This window comes from Microtus oregoni, unplaced genomic scaffold (assembly GCF_018167655.1).
Source record: "Microtus oregoni isolate MIOR12 unplaced genomic scaffold, Mior012 000004F_ref0000308, whole genome shotgun sequence".
Lineage (NCBI taxonomy): Eukaryota > Metazoa > Chordata > Mammalia > Rodentia > Cricetidae > Microtus > Microtus oregoni.
Genome location: NW_024543063.1, coordinates 10,597,104 through 10,611,658, shown reverse-complemented (window position 1 = coordinate 10,611,658; position 14,555 = coordinate 10,597,104). Strand labels below are relative to the sequence as shown.

At 45.3% G+C, this 14,555-nt stretch overlaps 1 protein-coding gene across 3 annotated transcripts in view; it reads left to right on the top strand.

Annotated features, from left to right (window-relative positions):
* Positions 1–3,690: 3,690 nt before the first annotated feature.
* The window catches only part of Armc9 (armadillo repeat containing 9), a 114,921-nt gene continuing 104,056 nt past the window's right edge, over positions 3,691–14,555 (top strand). For all 3 annotated transcript variants that reach the window (XM_041650881.1, XM_041650882.1, XM_041650883.1), the window contains exons 1-4: positions 3,691–3,756; positions 7,277–7,364; positions 10,812–10,940; positions 13,009–13,179. In XM_041650881.1, coding sequence (XP_041506815.1) covers positions 7,314–7,364; positions 10,812–10,940; positions 13,009–13,179 — 351 coding nt within the window. In that variant the 5' untranslated portion in view covers positions 3,691–3,756; positions 7,277–7,313. The remainder of the gene's footprint in view (positions 3,757–7,276; positions 7,365–10,811; positions 10,941–13,008; positions 13,180–14,555) is intronic.

The following is a 14,555-nucleotide window of genomic DNA, read 5'->3' as shown; positions in this document are numbered from 1 at the left end:
GAATGAACCTAGTATGACTTTACTATAAGATGGCTTTTAAGTCTAAGATGGAGGCAGGCTGGTTCTTCAGGCCCCAGCACTTTCTCTGCAGCATTCTGGGTGACGGTGATGATTTCATTTTCTCAGGCTTTTCCACACAGCGAAGAACATAAGTGTAAGTTTCCCTGGGTGCCATTTTATAGTGCTGTGACCGTACTCCAGAGAAAAATCCCTGGAAAGGACGGCTCCTGGCTCTGTTCAGACTTGCTCAGACAGGTCACATGATACTCTGAACCGATCTGTGGCTAGAGGGATGGAGTAAATTTAGACGTCTGGACCATCTGATTATCTCTGTGGTCAGGGAGGGGATGAGTTGTGTGTGTTATTGCTCTCAAACAACTCAGTCCCAGAGTTTCAGAGCTGGCCCACGGTGCCCTGTGATGGGAATATGCAGCAGACTGAGCCAAGGTTGTACAGAGTTCAACTTACTGGAGATTTACCCACAGAAGCATGACTTGCAGGTAGATCTCTACAATTTGGGTCAAACGACCTTTACAACTTGGGGCTTTCTACAGCAGTCAGGGCATAAGTGACTTCATTCAAGTTGAAATGTACCTGGTTTATCTCAGGCGAATATCAAAGAGTCAGGCATATTCCTGGCACCAGGGTCCAGTCCTCCAGTCCTACATACCGCTCTCATGGATTTGGCTATTTATGCTATGCTGAGAAACTATTTGTGGGAAACCAACCAGGATTAATCAAGGGTGATGCTGACAGCTATAACTCAACGTGGTTGTTGTCAGATTACACTGAATCCATAGTTACCAAGCGGGAGAGGCATGCTCGATACAATGGGTATAATCCCAGGAGTCAGACAAATGCATCTAGAAGTGAAAAAACTATTTCCATGATCCATGTATGTGTTTCTGCTTGTGTATATGCGTGGTCTATGTACATGTGTGCAGGTCTGTGCATGTGCTTTCAAGTGACTGTGGAGGTCAAAGGTGAACATAAAAAGACCTTCTTTGGGCAAGCTAGAGAGATGGCTCAGAGGTTAAGAGCACTGGCTGCTTTTCCAGAGGTCCTGAGTTCAATTCCCAGCAACCACATGGTGGTTCACAACCAAGATCTGGTGCCCCCTTCAGGTGTGCATGCATACATGCAGGCACAATACTATATATATATATATATATATATATATATATATATATATTAAGTAGACTCTTAAGAAATACCTTCTTTAATCATTCTTCATTTTATTATTTTTTTTTAAGGCAGGGTCTCTCACTGAACCTGGAACTCATCCATTTAGGGAGGTTGGCTGGCCAATTAACCCCAGGGATCCACTTGTCTCTGCCTCCAATTGACTGGAGTTACAGACAGCAGACCTAGCTCTTCAGTGAGCTCTGGGACTCAAATCTTCATGCTTCTACAGCAGGTAGTTTACCGACTGAGCCATCTTTCTACTCCCTGGAGGTGTTTTTATTGTTGGTCAGAGCTTAGAGGCATAAACACCTGTGTCAGGTTTGTTCTTCCCCAGTTCTGTGAGCTCTGAGGAATCCCCTCCCATATACCTTTTTAAATATATCTTTCTAATTTAAAATGTATTCATTTATATTTTTATTCGTTTTCATGTGTCTTCTTGTTTGTGCGCCCCCTATGTGCAGTGCCTGGGGAGTGCAGAAAAAAATCATCCAGTAACTGGAATTGCAGATGGTTGTAAGCCTCCAAGTGGGTATGAGGAACAAACTTGGATTCTCCAGAAGCTTTTAATGGCTGAGCCATCTCTCTAGCCCTAAATTTTATTTTTTACATGTATATTTATTTGGCTTACATGTATGTTGATGTACCATGTACATGCATTGCCCTTGGAAGCCAGAAGAGAGTATTAGAGACCCTGGAACTGGAGTTACGGATGGTTGTAAGCTACCATGCTGGGAATCAAACTGGTCCACTAGCAGCCAGTGCTCTTAACTGTTAAGTCCCCGAGGGCTCTACCTCATGTAACTCATTTTATCAAAGACAAAACCTGGACACTTAAGAAGATGGATTTTGCCGGGCAGTGGTGGCGCACGCCTTTAATCCCAGCACTCGGGAGGCAGAGGCAGGCGGATCTCTGGGAGTTCGAGGCCAGCCTGGTCTACAAGAGCTAGTTCCGGGACAGGTACCAAAGCTACAGAGAAACCCTGTCTCGAAAAACCAAAAAAAAAAAAAAAAGAAAAAGAAAAAAAAGAAGATGGATTTTATTCAAGTAATTGCAATAGGGAGAGCAGGGTCTCCACCTAACTCTTGCTTGGGGAGATGAGATGGTTTACGGTTAGAGTGTATTATGGTTAGATTTATGGATGATTCACAGTTAGATTTATGGTCAGCCCTCAGCAGAAGACCCAGAGATGTTTATTTCTGACTGGCTTCAGGGAGTGGGTAGTTTCCACCTTCAGATAATCAGCTAGGAGATAAAGGGAAGCTGAAAGGTCAGCGATGGCCGTGTCATGGACAGGGAATCAGTCAACTGCAAGTTTGGAATTTGAGTTGCATGGGATTCATGAGGAAGAGGGGACAGTTTTATCTGAGTCTTCCCAGAATACAAGAAGGGGGATTTTGGAAATCAAGGTGGTGGGGAATGTGTTAACTGTGGCTGTTTTGCAGATGCAATGAATTTAATAAAGCACAACAATGTGTGCCTATAACACACTGAGCCCATTATCCATCCCATAGATGTCAAAGCCAATCAAAGACCCTATATAGACTTGCTTATATGATGCTGGGCACAAATACAGTTACATATTTAACAAATAAAAACACAAAATATAGCGCCATAAATGTACAATACAACATAGCAGTATTGCGGATACATTCCTGCTAAAGTTATCTGAAATTTAGAGATAATTGGCTATCCTATATTTTACTTGGTATCCCCTGGTACATAGATACGCTGACAATAAATGTTAACTGAGACTACACCAAGGGAAAGTTATTTTCAAGTCACATTACCTGGACAGGACACAATACTCTTCTTGCTAAATCTAGCCTTGTTTGAAAGACGTTCTAACTTATAAAAGCAACGACAGGGCAGAGAGCTCAGGAGATCGGGGCCTCAGACCACCCTAGGGCTTCTTTAAAGGGGAGGTCAGCTCCCTTCTCCAACCTTTGGGAGTCTCCCACTTTTTTGAGGGTCTGGGAAGTGGAAATATAGACTTCCATACAGAGACTCAGCACTCCTAGAGAAGGGAAAGGGTTGTTTTTTTTTGTTTTTTGTTTTTTTCTTGCCTTCAGCACTGAGTTTGGACCAGGGTAAGAAGAGTAGACCTGAATACACTAATGAGGGTGGACTGGGCAGAGCCTGGAGTACTGTTTAATGCACGCGCAGGCTTCCCAGAGTTCCTTCTGTCGTCGGGCTAGGAGGAAAGCGCCTTTAGCATCTAAACCATCTCGCCAGTCTCCGTCTTTTGCTTGTTTACAAACCTAAATTCACACAAAAAGACAAAAGTGACACTAATAGCCTCTGGGAGATTTTGTCGTAGGTGGAAATGTGATGCTCCGACCTGAATTAAACATCCAGAATCAGCTAAAGAACCCCGAACGCCACGCGACTTAAAGCTCTCTCTCTTCCGCTGCACACCGCTCACGCGGCCGCCCGCACACCCAGAATACCCCGCGCCGGCTTCGCCCTGCGCGATTGGCCGCTTCGCCTCACGTGACCCCGCGGTGGCCGTTGCCGGGGTGACGGCGGGAGAGCTGGCAGTCTGGAGGAGAGAGAGCGCAACCCTGTAGCTGGTAAGTGCGGCCCTCGAAGCGGCTGGGCCCCGTGGCACAGGCCTGGGAACCCCGCGTGGGTGGCTAGCCATGTCAGTCCTGGCTCCTACATGGCCGGGGCCTGAGGCAGCCGCCTGCGCATCCCAAGCGTTCATTGCTTCCCCCAGGAACCCCTCGCTCTGCTGCGGTGGGGTGGACTTGGAGTGGCCCCAGGTCGTCTAGCTGAGCATTGGCAGTGCGATCCCATGGCTTGGGGCATTTAGTTCCTTCTCTCCCCATAGTTTTCATGAGTAGATTTTCCTCCCAGTTCATTCTTTGATTTTACTGAATCTAAGTGGAAGCATGGTACTTGCAATACAAATTCATCTTCGTATTCAGCCAGATGTAGGCCTAAATCTCTCTCACAGATGGAAATGCAGAAGTCTTCCCCGCATACCAAAACATGATGGATAGCCCCCTTCTTTCTCCACAAAGTAGATCCTTCGCCCAGAAGCAGTCTGGACTAATTCAATTAAGCTAAGGAGCTAAGGAGGCGGGACCTCCACCCAACAAAAAGGGTTCTCAAACGGGTGACCTTGAACTCACAAGAGGTATGCACTTGCTGACCAAGCCTGATGACCAGGGTTGAAACCCTAGGACCCACATATTGGAAGGAGCAAACCAGCTGATGCATATTCTCTTGCAATATCAGCCTAGATTTAATTCTAGCTTTGCAGCCTTCCAGAAGTGAATGTGAATTTGCTCATGAGGTGAGGCACTGTCTTAGCTAGAGTTTCTATTGCTGTGATGAAACAGCATGACCAAAAACAACACGGGGAGGAAAGGGTTTGCTTTGCTTACAGTTCCTCATCACTGTTCATCAGTCAGGGTAGGAACTCAAGCAGGGCATGACCTGGAGGCAGGAGCCAATGCTGAGGCCGCGGAGGGGTGCTGCTTGTTGTCTTGCTCCCTGTGGCTTGCTCAGTCTGCTTTTTAACTTAATTTATTTATTTGGTTTTTCAAGACAAGGTTTTTCTGTATAGCTCTGGCTGTCCTGGAACTTATTCTGTAGACCAGGCTGGCCTCAAGTTCAAAGATCCACTTGCCTCTGGCCTCTGCCTCCCTAGTACTGAAATTAAAGGTGAGTCTCTGTCATCACACAGAGCGTTCAGTCTGCCTGCTTTCTTTTTTTAAAAAAAGGTTTATTTATTATATGTGTATGAGTTTTGTTTTGTTTTTTTTCCGAGACAGGGTTTCTCCGTAGCTTTTGGTTCCTGTCCTGGAACTAGCTCTTGTAGACCAGGCTGGCCTCAAACTGACAGAGATCCGCCTGCCTCTGCCTCTGCCTCCCGAGTGCTGGGATTAAAGGCGTGCGCCACCACAGCCCGGCTGTGTATGAGTATTTTTGCCTGCATGTATATATGTGTGCACCATGTGCATGCCTGTTGTCATGGATTCCCTTGAAACTGGAATTACAGACAGTTATGACCTGTCAGTGGGTGCTGGGAATTAAACCCAGGTTCTACAGGGGAGCGGCCAATTCTCCAACCCCTGACAGCCTTTTTGCTTATAGGAGTTCCCCTCCTTACCTCTGTACTTGTCTCGGAAATTTCAACATCTTGACCTGCCCGTTTTCCTTATTCCTATTTTCAGCATGTTTTCCTCCATCCTCCGCACCCATGCACTCAGTGGTAGTAAGCCTCTTGTTACCGTGTCATGCCTAAAAGTGCAATAACGCCTTCTCTCCCACTCAGACCCCTGCGTTCCAAATCACTGGAATGTCTCACACACACACACACACACACACACACACCATTTTTGGCTTTTCAAGACAGGGTTTCTCAGTGTAGCTCTGGCTGTCCTGAAACTCTCTTTGTAGACCAGGCTGGCCTTGAACTCAACAGAGATCCCCCCCCCTGCCCCTGCCCCTGCCTCCCAAGTGCTGGGATTAAAGGTGTGCACCGCACCGCCACCACTTGGCTGGACTGTGCCTGCTTTTGCAGTGCGCTGACAGTGTTACCTCACTGTGCAGCACCCTTGGTGCCCTTGCTTCCCCGACCCTGACCTAACCTAACTTCTGTGTTCCATCATTGTTTCTCTTCTTTCTTCTAGGAAGGCCTCACCTGGTAACTGAGCACAGACAGAGGTGTCTGGAGAAAGCAATGGTACCGCAGACTGGTGCTATCTTAGGTTTAGTAGTCCATATAGCTTCAGTGATCTCAGAATTCTTGATACCCTGTCACGTTGCCTTAGTCGGTGTGGTTCCTACCTTCCCTAATCTTCAAACTGTTCCCTCTTTCTAATGAGACAGTGACCTCAGCTCTTGTTTTCGTTTTCTTCCCTGAGTCCCTTTCCATTCAGCTCCAGACCTGTCAGGACCTGACTGTCTAACAGGCATCAAAGGCGTAGGGCCACACACGATGCTTGCCTTGAGTTATTGAAGGGGATTCCGATGCAGCTGCATCAATGACAGGGTTTTGAAGTCAGCCAGTGGGAACTGCTCTGGGAAGCTGCAGTACTTGGGAGTGCTGGGCTACGTAGATGGGTGATTTGGCAGGTCTCTCTGGGTGGGCACCTTTAAGTGAAGACCAAGCAAGATGTAGATGTTTGCAGGAAGAGCCTCAAAACAGATGGAATTGTGTCCTTGCAGGTCCTTGAGGGCAGGACATCCTGTGGGCATCATTGAGTTTTCATATATGCTGAAACTGACAGCCAGTGGTTCAAGTCAGCAGATCAGTGAAAAGCTACAAAATGCTTAGAGAGATGGGCCTAAGGAGTCTGCCGTCATCTGGAGGATCCCAGACACACCTGCCACGTGCTGGGATGACAGGAGTGTGTGCCACACGCTTCCCTTCCCAAGTGCTAGGATTACAGACATGTGCCACCACCCCGGTTTATGAGGTGCCACAGGGCTCTATGCCTTCTAGTTAAACACTCTACCAATAGAACCACAGCTCAGCTCTCAGGATTTCTACCTTTGCTCTGAGGAATCCCCATGAACATGGTGACCTGAAGAGTAGTGCAGGCTTAGTGTCCTGAAGTTCTGAGATCAGAAACCTGCAATGAACATTTCCTGTGCACAGCCACACAAAGCCCTTGATTGGACCACTCCTAAGGGGACTCAGATGTGTGTGTCGAATTCAGGTCTTGGCGGCTTATTTATTTCAGGACAAGGTAGAGGACAGTGTACCTTGCTTACCAGTTCCTGCCTTCCTTCCCTCCTTGGCATGATCATACTTCTGTCTACAAAGCCTGCAGTGATAGGTCCATCTTTCTGCATCTTGTCCCTCTGACACTGGCCTTCCTGCTCCCCTTTCCTCTGGAATCTCTTGGGTGCTCTGGTAATCCAGGCTTACCTCTGATTGAAGGACAGCTGATTATCTTAATGCCACCTGCATCCTTAAATCTCCCTAGTCATGTGGCTCCAGTTGTCCTGTAATTACAGGTTCTGGGGATTACTATGTGCCTGTCTTTGGGTCCTGTATTCTGCCCACCACAGCCGCCCATTTGCGATTTCTCAGGTGGTTGAAATTAACCTTTGTCTTACGTTTTTGTCTTGTAGAGATTTCTGCCGTGAGAATTGCTAGTAACAATTCACTATGGGGGATATCCTGGCCCATGAATCTGAATTACTTGGACTGGTGAAAGAGGTAGTTATATGAAACACAAGTCACAGAAAAAGCCTTTTTCTTAAAAAGAGATTATTTGTGTGTTTATGTCTGTATGAGTGTTTGTATTGTGTGTGTGATGACTGATGGAGGCCACGGTGGGACATTGGATCCCTTGAAGCTGGAGTTGCAGGCATTTGTGAGCTACCCTTTGTAGGTACTGGGGTTGGAACTCGAGTCCCCAAAACATGTATTTTAGAATGCAGTAGGACCAGAGAGATGGCTCAAAGGTTAAGATCACTGGCTGCTTTTTTGAGAAGCTAGTTTTGCTTCTCAGCACCTGTATGATAATTTATAACTATTAGTAATTCTAGTCTCAGGGAATCCAACACCCTCTTCTGGCTTCTGTGGATAGCAGACATGGATATGGTACACAGATATACCTATAGACTACAACACCCATACACATAAAAATAAAAATGAATAAATATTTAAAAACAAAGCTAAAATGTAGCTAGAATGACTTGGTGGTTGAAAGTATTGACTGCTCTTCCAGAGAACCCAGGTTTGGTTCCCGGCCCCCACATATGGCTAACAGCCATCTATAATTGCAGTTTCAAAGGCTTTGCCATCTTCTGGCTTTGTGGGTGCTGCATGCATTTGGCGCTCAGATATACTTGCAGACAAGCTACCTGTGCACATGTTATAAAAATAAATAAATCCTTAAAATATAGCAGGCTTACACATGTAATCCAGGTGCTTGGGAGGCTTCAGCAGGTCAGTCTGGACTTTATACAGAGACCCTGTTATAAAAACAAATGAGTAAATGAATATACAAATAACTAGTAAGCTGAAGCAAATTCTTTCTACTTTGTAATCTTTTATCTTTCAATCATTACATGATTTTCTACTTCATTCACTCAGTCTTGAATGTGTGTTTGATTGGGTCTCACGTAGCCTAGGATGGCCTTGAAATCCTTATCCTCCTGCCTCTGCCTCCCCAGTGCAGGGATCACAGGCTTGTGCCATAGGCCTGGGATACCCTTCTTTGACTTAGGGCCATGTAGATTTGCTACACTGATTTAGCTTGGGTAGAGTAGGGTTCAGGCAGACTTCTGAGGTTTGGAGTTGAAAACGTGGATGCTGTTCATTGTGAGTGGACTGTGAGCTGTGTCTCGGGACAGTGGAGGAAGACGGGTGTCCACTTTGGCTAGGCAGCTTGGTTCATCGTGGTGATGGTGTGTAACTGCTGTAGCTGGCACTGCAAGGACCGTGGACAGCACCAGAGACCCAACCACAGTTAGGAAAGGTGGACCGTGGTGTGACTGATGCCGACTGAAAGGACGCGTGAAGGACAGTATTAGAGCAATGTTCTCACCCTGCAAGAGGCTCACTGCTAACATTTCCCATTTTAATGCTCTATTCTCCTGTTAGCATTATTTCTAATTCTATTCCAGATGGATTCTAGCAAACCAAAAACAATCCAATCATTTTGCATTTTTCAGACTGCATCACTTTCATTTCTATTCATAATAAAAATGATGGGGCTGGAGAGACGGCTTAGTGATTAGGAGCACGTATTGCTCATGCAGAGGACCCAGATTCGGTTCCCAAAACCCATCTAGGGTGACTCATAAGCACCTGTAGTTCCAGCCCCAGAAAATCTGATATTTTATCTGGAATCTGTGGGCACCTGTTTTCTGTAAGAGTAATTGACAAAAAGATGTTTGTTTATGGCCTTATGTTTCAACATATGTATGATTGATGTACTGATTAAACTAATTAAGTCTCCCATCTTGTGTTTCTTTACATTCTTCCTTTCTTCTTCTTTCCTTCCTCTGATTGTGTTAAGAGCACTTGACACAAACACCAGCCAGGCAGTGCTGGCGCACGCCTTTAATCCCAACACCCAGGAGGCAGAGATAGGAAGATCTTTGTAAGTTCAAGGCCAACCTGATCTACAGAGCAAGTTCCAGGACAGGTTCCAAAGCTACAGAGAAACCCTGTCTCATATAACTACAAAAAAAAAAAAAGAAAGAAAGAAAGAAAGAAAGAAAAACACTTAAATCACCTCTGCAAGCAAATCTCAAATGTGCTTGTGCTTTGCGGTCACCTTGTTGAATATTAGCTCACAGGCTTTACTCATTTTGCACAACTAAAATTTATCCCTTCACCAAACTATTTTCTCAGTGCCTGGCAACTGCCATTGTGCTGTCTGCTTCTGTAAGCATGGCTGTTTAGGTCATGCACATAATTTCAATATTTATCTTTTTGTGCCTGGCCTATTCCATGTAACGTCTATCTCCCCCTCCCCCCCCAGTGTTATTCATGTTACCAGTGACAGGATTTCCTAGACTGTAATATTTTATTTTAGTATCACCACATTTTCTTATCATGTTGATGGACATTTAGGTTCATCCCATGTCTTGGCAGTCTTGAATAATGTTGGAGAAATACACATGTGCAGATAGCACTTTTAAAAATGGATTTTAGGTGGGTGGTGGTGGCGCATGCGTTAAATCCCAGCACTCGGGAGGCTGAGGCAGGCAAGTCTCTGTGAGTTCGAGGCCAGCCTGGTCTACAGAGTGAGTTCCAGGACAGTTTCCAAAGCTACAGAGAAACCCTGTCTTGAAAGGCGAAAAAAGAAGAAAAGAAATGGATTTTATTTTCTTCCTATCTATACCCAAAAAATGTGATTGCTGGATCATAGGGTAGTTCTGACTTTTTGTTGAGTGATTTGTTATTTAACAATTGCATACATATATGTACATAATATGTTTTTTTTGTTTTTTTGTTTTTGTTTATTTTCGAGACAGGGTTTCTCTGTGGCTTTGGAGCCTGTCCTGGAACTAGCTCTGTAGACCAGGCTGGTCTCGGACTCACAGAGATCCACCTGCCTCTGCCTCCTGATTGCTGGGATTAAAGGCGTGCGCCACCACCGCCCGGCTCATAATATGTTGTAATTACTTTCCTTCCTAGTTTTAGTCTTTTGAGGAACCTCCATTTATTTCCATTATAGCTGTGTTGGTCTCCATTGCCACAAATAGTATATAAGAGTATATAAGGGTCTCTCTCTCTCTCTCTCTCTAATTCCTGCTAGCTCTTACCTTTGTGAAGACTTATTTTATGATTTATGTGTTTGTATACATGTATGTACATTCGAGTGCAGGTGCTCATTGAGCCTGGAGAGGGCAGTGGATCCACTGGAGCTGGAGTTACACAGGAAGTTGTGAGCCTCCTGATGTGGGTGCTGGGAATTAAGCTTGGGTTCTCTGCAAGAGCATCATGAGCTGCGCCATTCCCAGGTCTTGTCTTTCTGATAGTAGACATTCTTGTGGGTGTGGTTTTGAGCATATTTCTGTTGGCTTTTTATGTGTCTGCATTAGAGTGATATATGCTCAGGGCATTTGACTATTTAATTGGATTATTTGGAATTTGTTGGGGTTTTTGTTTGTTGTTGTTGTTCCTGAATTATGTTCTCTGTCCCAGTATTTAGATTTTGCCGAATTTGAGGACACCTTGAAGACATTTTCAAAAGAATGCAAAGTAAAAGGAAAGCCATTATCTAAAACTGTAGGTGGATCACTAAAGAAGGACTCCAAGTCACTGGTAATCCAGGTGAGAGTCTTCAGCTCTGGGAAGAGGCTTGTGACGGTCTGAAAATTGCAAGTTCTTCAAAGCTAGGTAAAAATAGGCCAAAGCTATCAGAGGAATGCACCAAGAACATGAAGGCATCATACGTTAAACACATTGGGATGGTCGCTATCAAAAACAAACAAACAAACACAAATAAACAGCAGGGGCTGTAGTGGTGGCTCAGCAGTTGAGAGCACTGGCTGCTCTTCCAGAGGACCCAGGTTTAATTCCCAGCACCCACATGGTGGCTCACAACCATCTGTCACTTCAGTTTCAATAGATCTGACACCCTGTTTCGGCATGCGTGTGGTGCACAGACATACACGTTGGCAAAGCACCCACACACAAAATAAATCTATATCCCTCCAACAATGTAGGAGGTCCTCGCTTCATCTGTCTTTGCTAGTACTTGTTCTTTTCTAGTGTGTGTTTAATGTTTATTTGTCTTTATTTTTTGGTTATCCAATCAGTAACTAGTAGATAATACTGTATATTATTACACTACAACTTATGCCACCCTATCATAATGCCCCACTGATTGATTTCCAAACAAAAATCCTCGGAGCAAAAGAGGAGTATAGTTGCACATGCCCTATTCCCAGCACTTGGGAGGCTGAGGCGGGAAGTCAAGATGAGGGAATCTAGCAAAAAACTGGGCTAGAAAGATGGCTTAGTGCGTAAACACACTTGCTCCCAACCCTAAGGACCTGAGTTTTATTGCTAGGACTATGTGGTCGGAGAGCCAGCTCCCAACAGTTGTCTTTTGACCTTCACATACACACTGTGGTGGCATGTGCGCCCATACATTACACACATACACATACATGCATGCACTCTCCCTAAAATGATGTAATTAAAATATTCTTTTAGAAACTCAAACAATAAAACTGTCTGGAGTAGTGGTTAAGCAAAATCTTCCGATGGTTGGTGGCCTTAAGCTGATGTTCTTAGGCCTAGTCCCAGCAGCAGTGTGATTGGTGGTATGCATGCATTCCCATCTTGGTGACCCTGGCTAGCAGAAGGTCATTTGTGACCATGGTAACAGTGGATTTTTTTGTGTGTAAAGGTTATCTTAAAGCAAGGACCATTTCCAGGTACAGATGTGATGGTTATGACATAGCAAAGGTTTGTAATTTCAGGTTCACAAATGCAGATCTAGAATAATTGTAGACAGACCATTTGATATGTAGAGTCTACCAAGACATGTTGTAAGAAACTTCATGACTGTAAGCCTTAAAATACCAGGGAAGTCAGCATACCTCTTCCACAGTCAGAGAGCTCTCAGCCTCCAGAGTGGCTGGCAGGGATGCAGGGGACTCAGAAGAGGGGATCATGGGGGTGCGCCTGGCCCAGCAGCACATCCGTGGGCAGAGTCACTGCATCATTATAGTCTTGGTTCTCAAGAGAGTGAGGAGCCTCTTCCCATGTCCCCACTCTAATGGGGGCTGTGCATGGCCACCTGTGCTTTGTTCTAGCAGCCTGCATCCACAGTGGCTAACAGGCCACCTGTTTGGAGGAGATAGAAATGCTTTATTGGGCTTGCTTTAAAAAGTTCCGGGTTTCAGCTAGTCTGTGGTGGTGCACGTCTCTAATCTCAGCACTCTGGAGGCAGAGGCAAGCGGATTTCTGAGTTTGAGACCAGCCCGGTCTACAGAGTGAGTTCCAGGACAGCCAGGGCTACACAGAGAAACCCTGTCTCAAAAAACAAACAAACAAAAAAGTTGTGGGTTGACTAGAATGGGTGATAGTAGCTCAGGGTAAGGCAGCACTCTGAGAACTGTTGTTCTCCATCTTGGAGTTTCCGTAGTCCTCCCAGGAAGCCTTCAGTGCACTCATGCCTGTGAATCCTCCGGCCTCAGAACTGTTTTCAAGGCTTTAGTGTTTCATAGAGTATTGCAATGGCTGAAAAGCTTGGAGTGGTCACAGAGGCTGCAGCCAAAGGAGCCTCTGGGAAGGAGTGTGTACGTATCTAGTAGTAGGTAGATGGTGAGAGTTTGGAGTGTTGGAAGAATGAGCATCATCTAGGATTCTTGTTTTGTCTTTTCCGCAGAAGGATCTGGTGGCAGCGTTTGACAATGGAGACCAGAAGTTATTCTTCGATTTGTGGGAGGGACATGTTCCCAGCTCCATCAGAGATACTGACTCCCTGGCCCAGAAGCTGGAGTTCTACCTTCACATCCATTTCGCCATCTATCCTCTGAAGTATTCTGGAGGCAGGCCGGTAAGCTGATTTGGGGTTTCAGTCTGAGTTAGCTAACAGGCTGTCATGGATTTCAAGGAAGCATTGATTCAGTTTTGTGACCATTTTATTATGGTGCATTTTATGCCCTGATAAACAATCTTTTTTTTAAATTTATTATGTATACAATGGTCTGTCTGCATGTATGTCTGCACACCAGAAGAAAGCACCGGATCTCATTACAAATGGTTGTGAGCCACCATGTGGGTGTTGGGAATTGAACTCAGGACCTCTGGAAAAGCAGCCAGTGCTCTTAACCTGTGAGCCATCTCTCCAGCCCCCTGATAAACAATCTTTGGCTACATTCTCAGAAGTTTATTTTCTAATTTATGTGCAGATTTTGGTAATTTATGTGGTCAGTTCAATTTTTTTCCTAAACACCTCAGGTTCTCAAGAGACTCATCAAAACAAGTTTGCTTTATTTAGTAACTTGGTGTATCTAAGAAAAGGCATAGACCGTACATTTATATGCAAGTAATGGAGAAGTAGTATTGAAGGTGCATGGGCAGCTTGAATTTAGCTTCTGCTACCTTTTCCTAGATGGGCTGGAGATGCAGAAAGGGAGGCAGAGGGCTGGCTTGTCAAGCCACTGTGGTAGATGAGCTTTCAGTTATGTTTGAAACAGCAAAGAACACAGAGCTGACATTTGGTCACTCATAGTAACACTGACCTGAGTTCCTGTGGGAACTCATTGGAGTGTCAGGGACACCAGTGGAGGGCTCAGTGGTGAGGGAGTGTCTCCACACTCCATGAAGTAGTTCCTTTAAGTATGACCCTTGTGGGGAGGGGCAGACCCTCTTTGGTGTTTGTTATTGTTTTGTTTTGTTCTGTTTCGGTCCACCTTATTTCTGTCTATAAATTTTTCTGTTTTGATGTAATATGGAAGTCAGGGTTATCTGTTTTCTAAATCCAGTGCTCAGAAGAGGGCCTCATGGCCTAGGTTGAGTGAGGTTTGTTACAGGAATATGAAGGTGGGGTCTGTGTGGTAGAGGAGAAAAATACTAGTTCTAAAGCCTCAGTGTCCACATTGAAGCCAGAGAGGAGTGAGTCCTTGAATTGGGTTGTGTATGGATCAGTGATGGAGGAGTCCCTTGAGTTGGGTTGTGTGTGGATCAGTGATGGAGGGGTCCCTTGAGTTGGGTTGTGTGTGGATCAGTGATGGAGGGGTCCCTTGAGTTGGGTTGTGTGTGGATCAGTGATGGAGGGGTCCCTTGAGTTGGGTTGTGTGTGGATCAGTGATGGAGGGGTCCCTTGAGTTGGGTTGTGTGTGGATCAGTGATGGAGGGGTCCCTTGAGTTGGGTTGTGTGTGGATCAGTGATGGAGGGGTCCCTTGAGTTGGGTTGTATGTGGTTCAGTG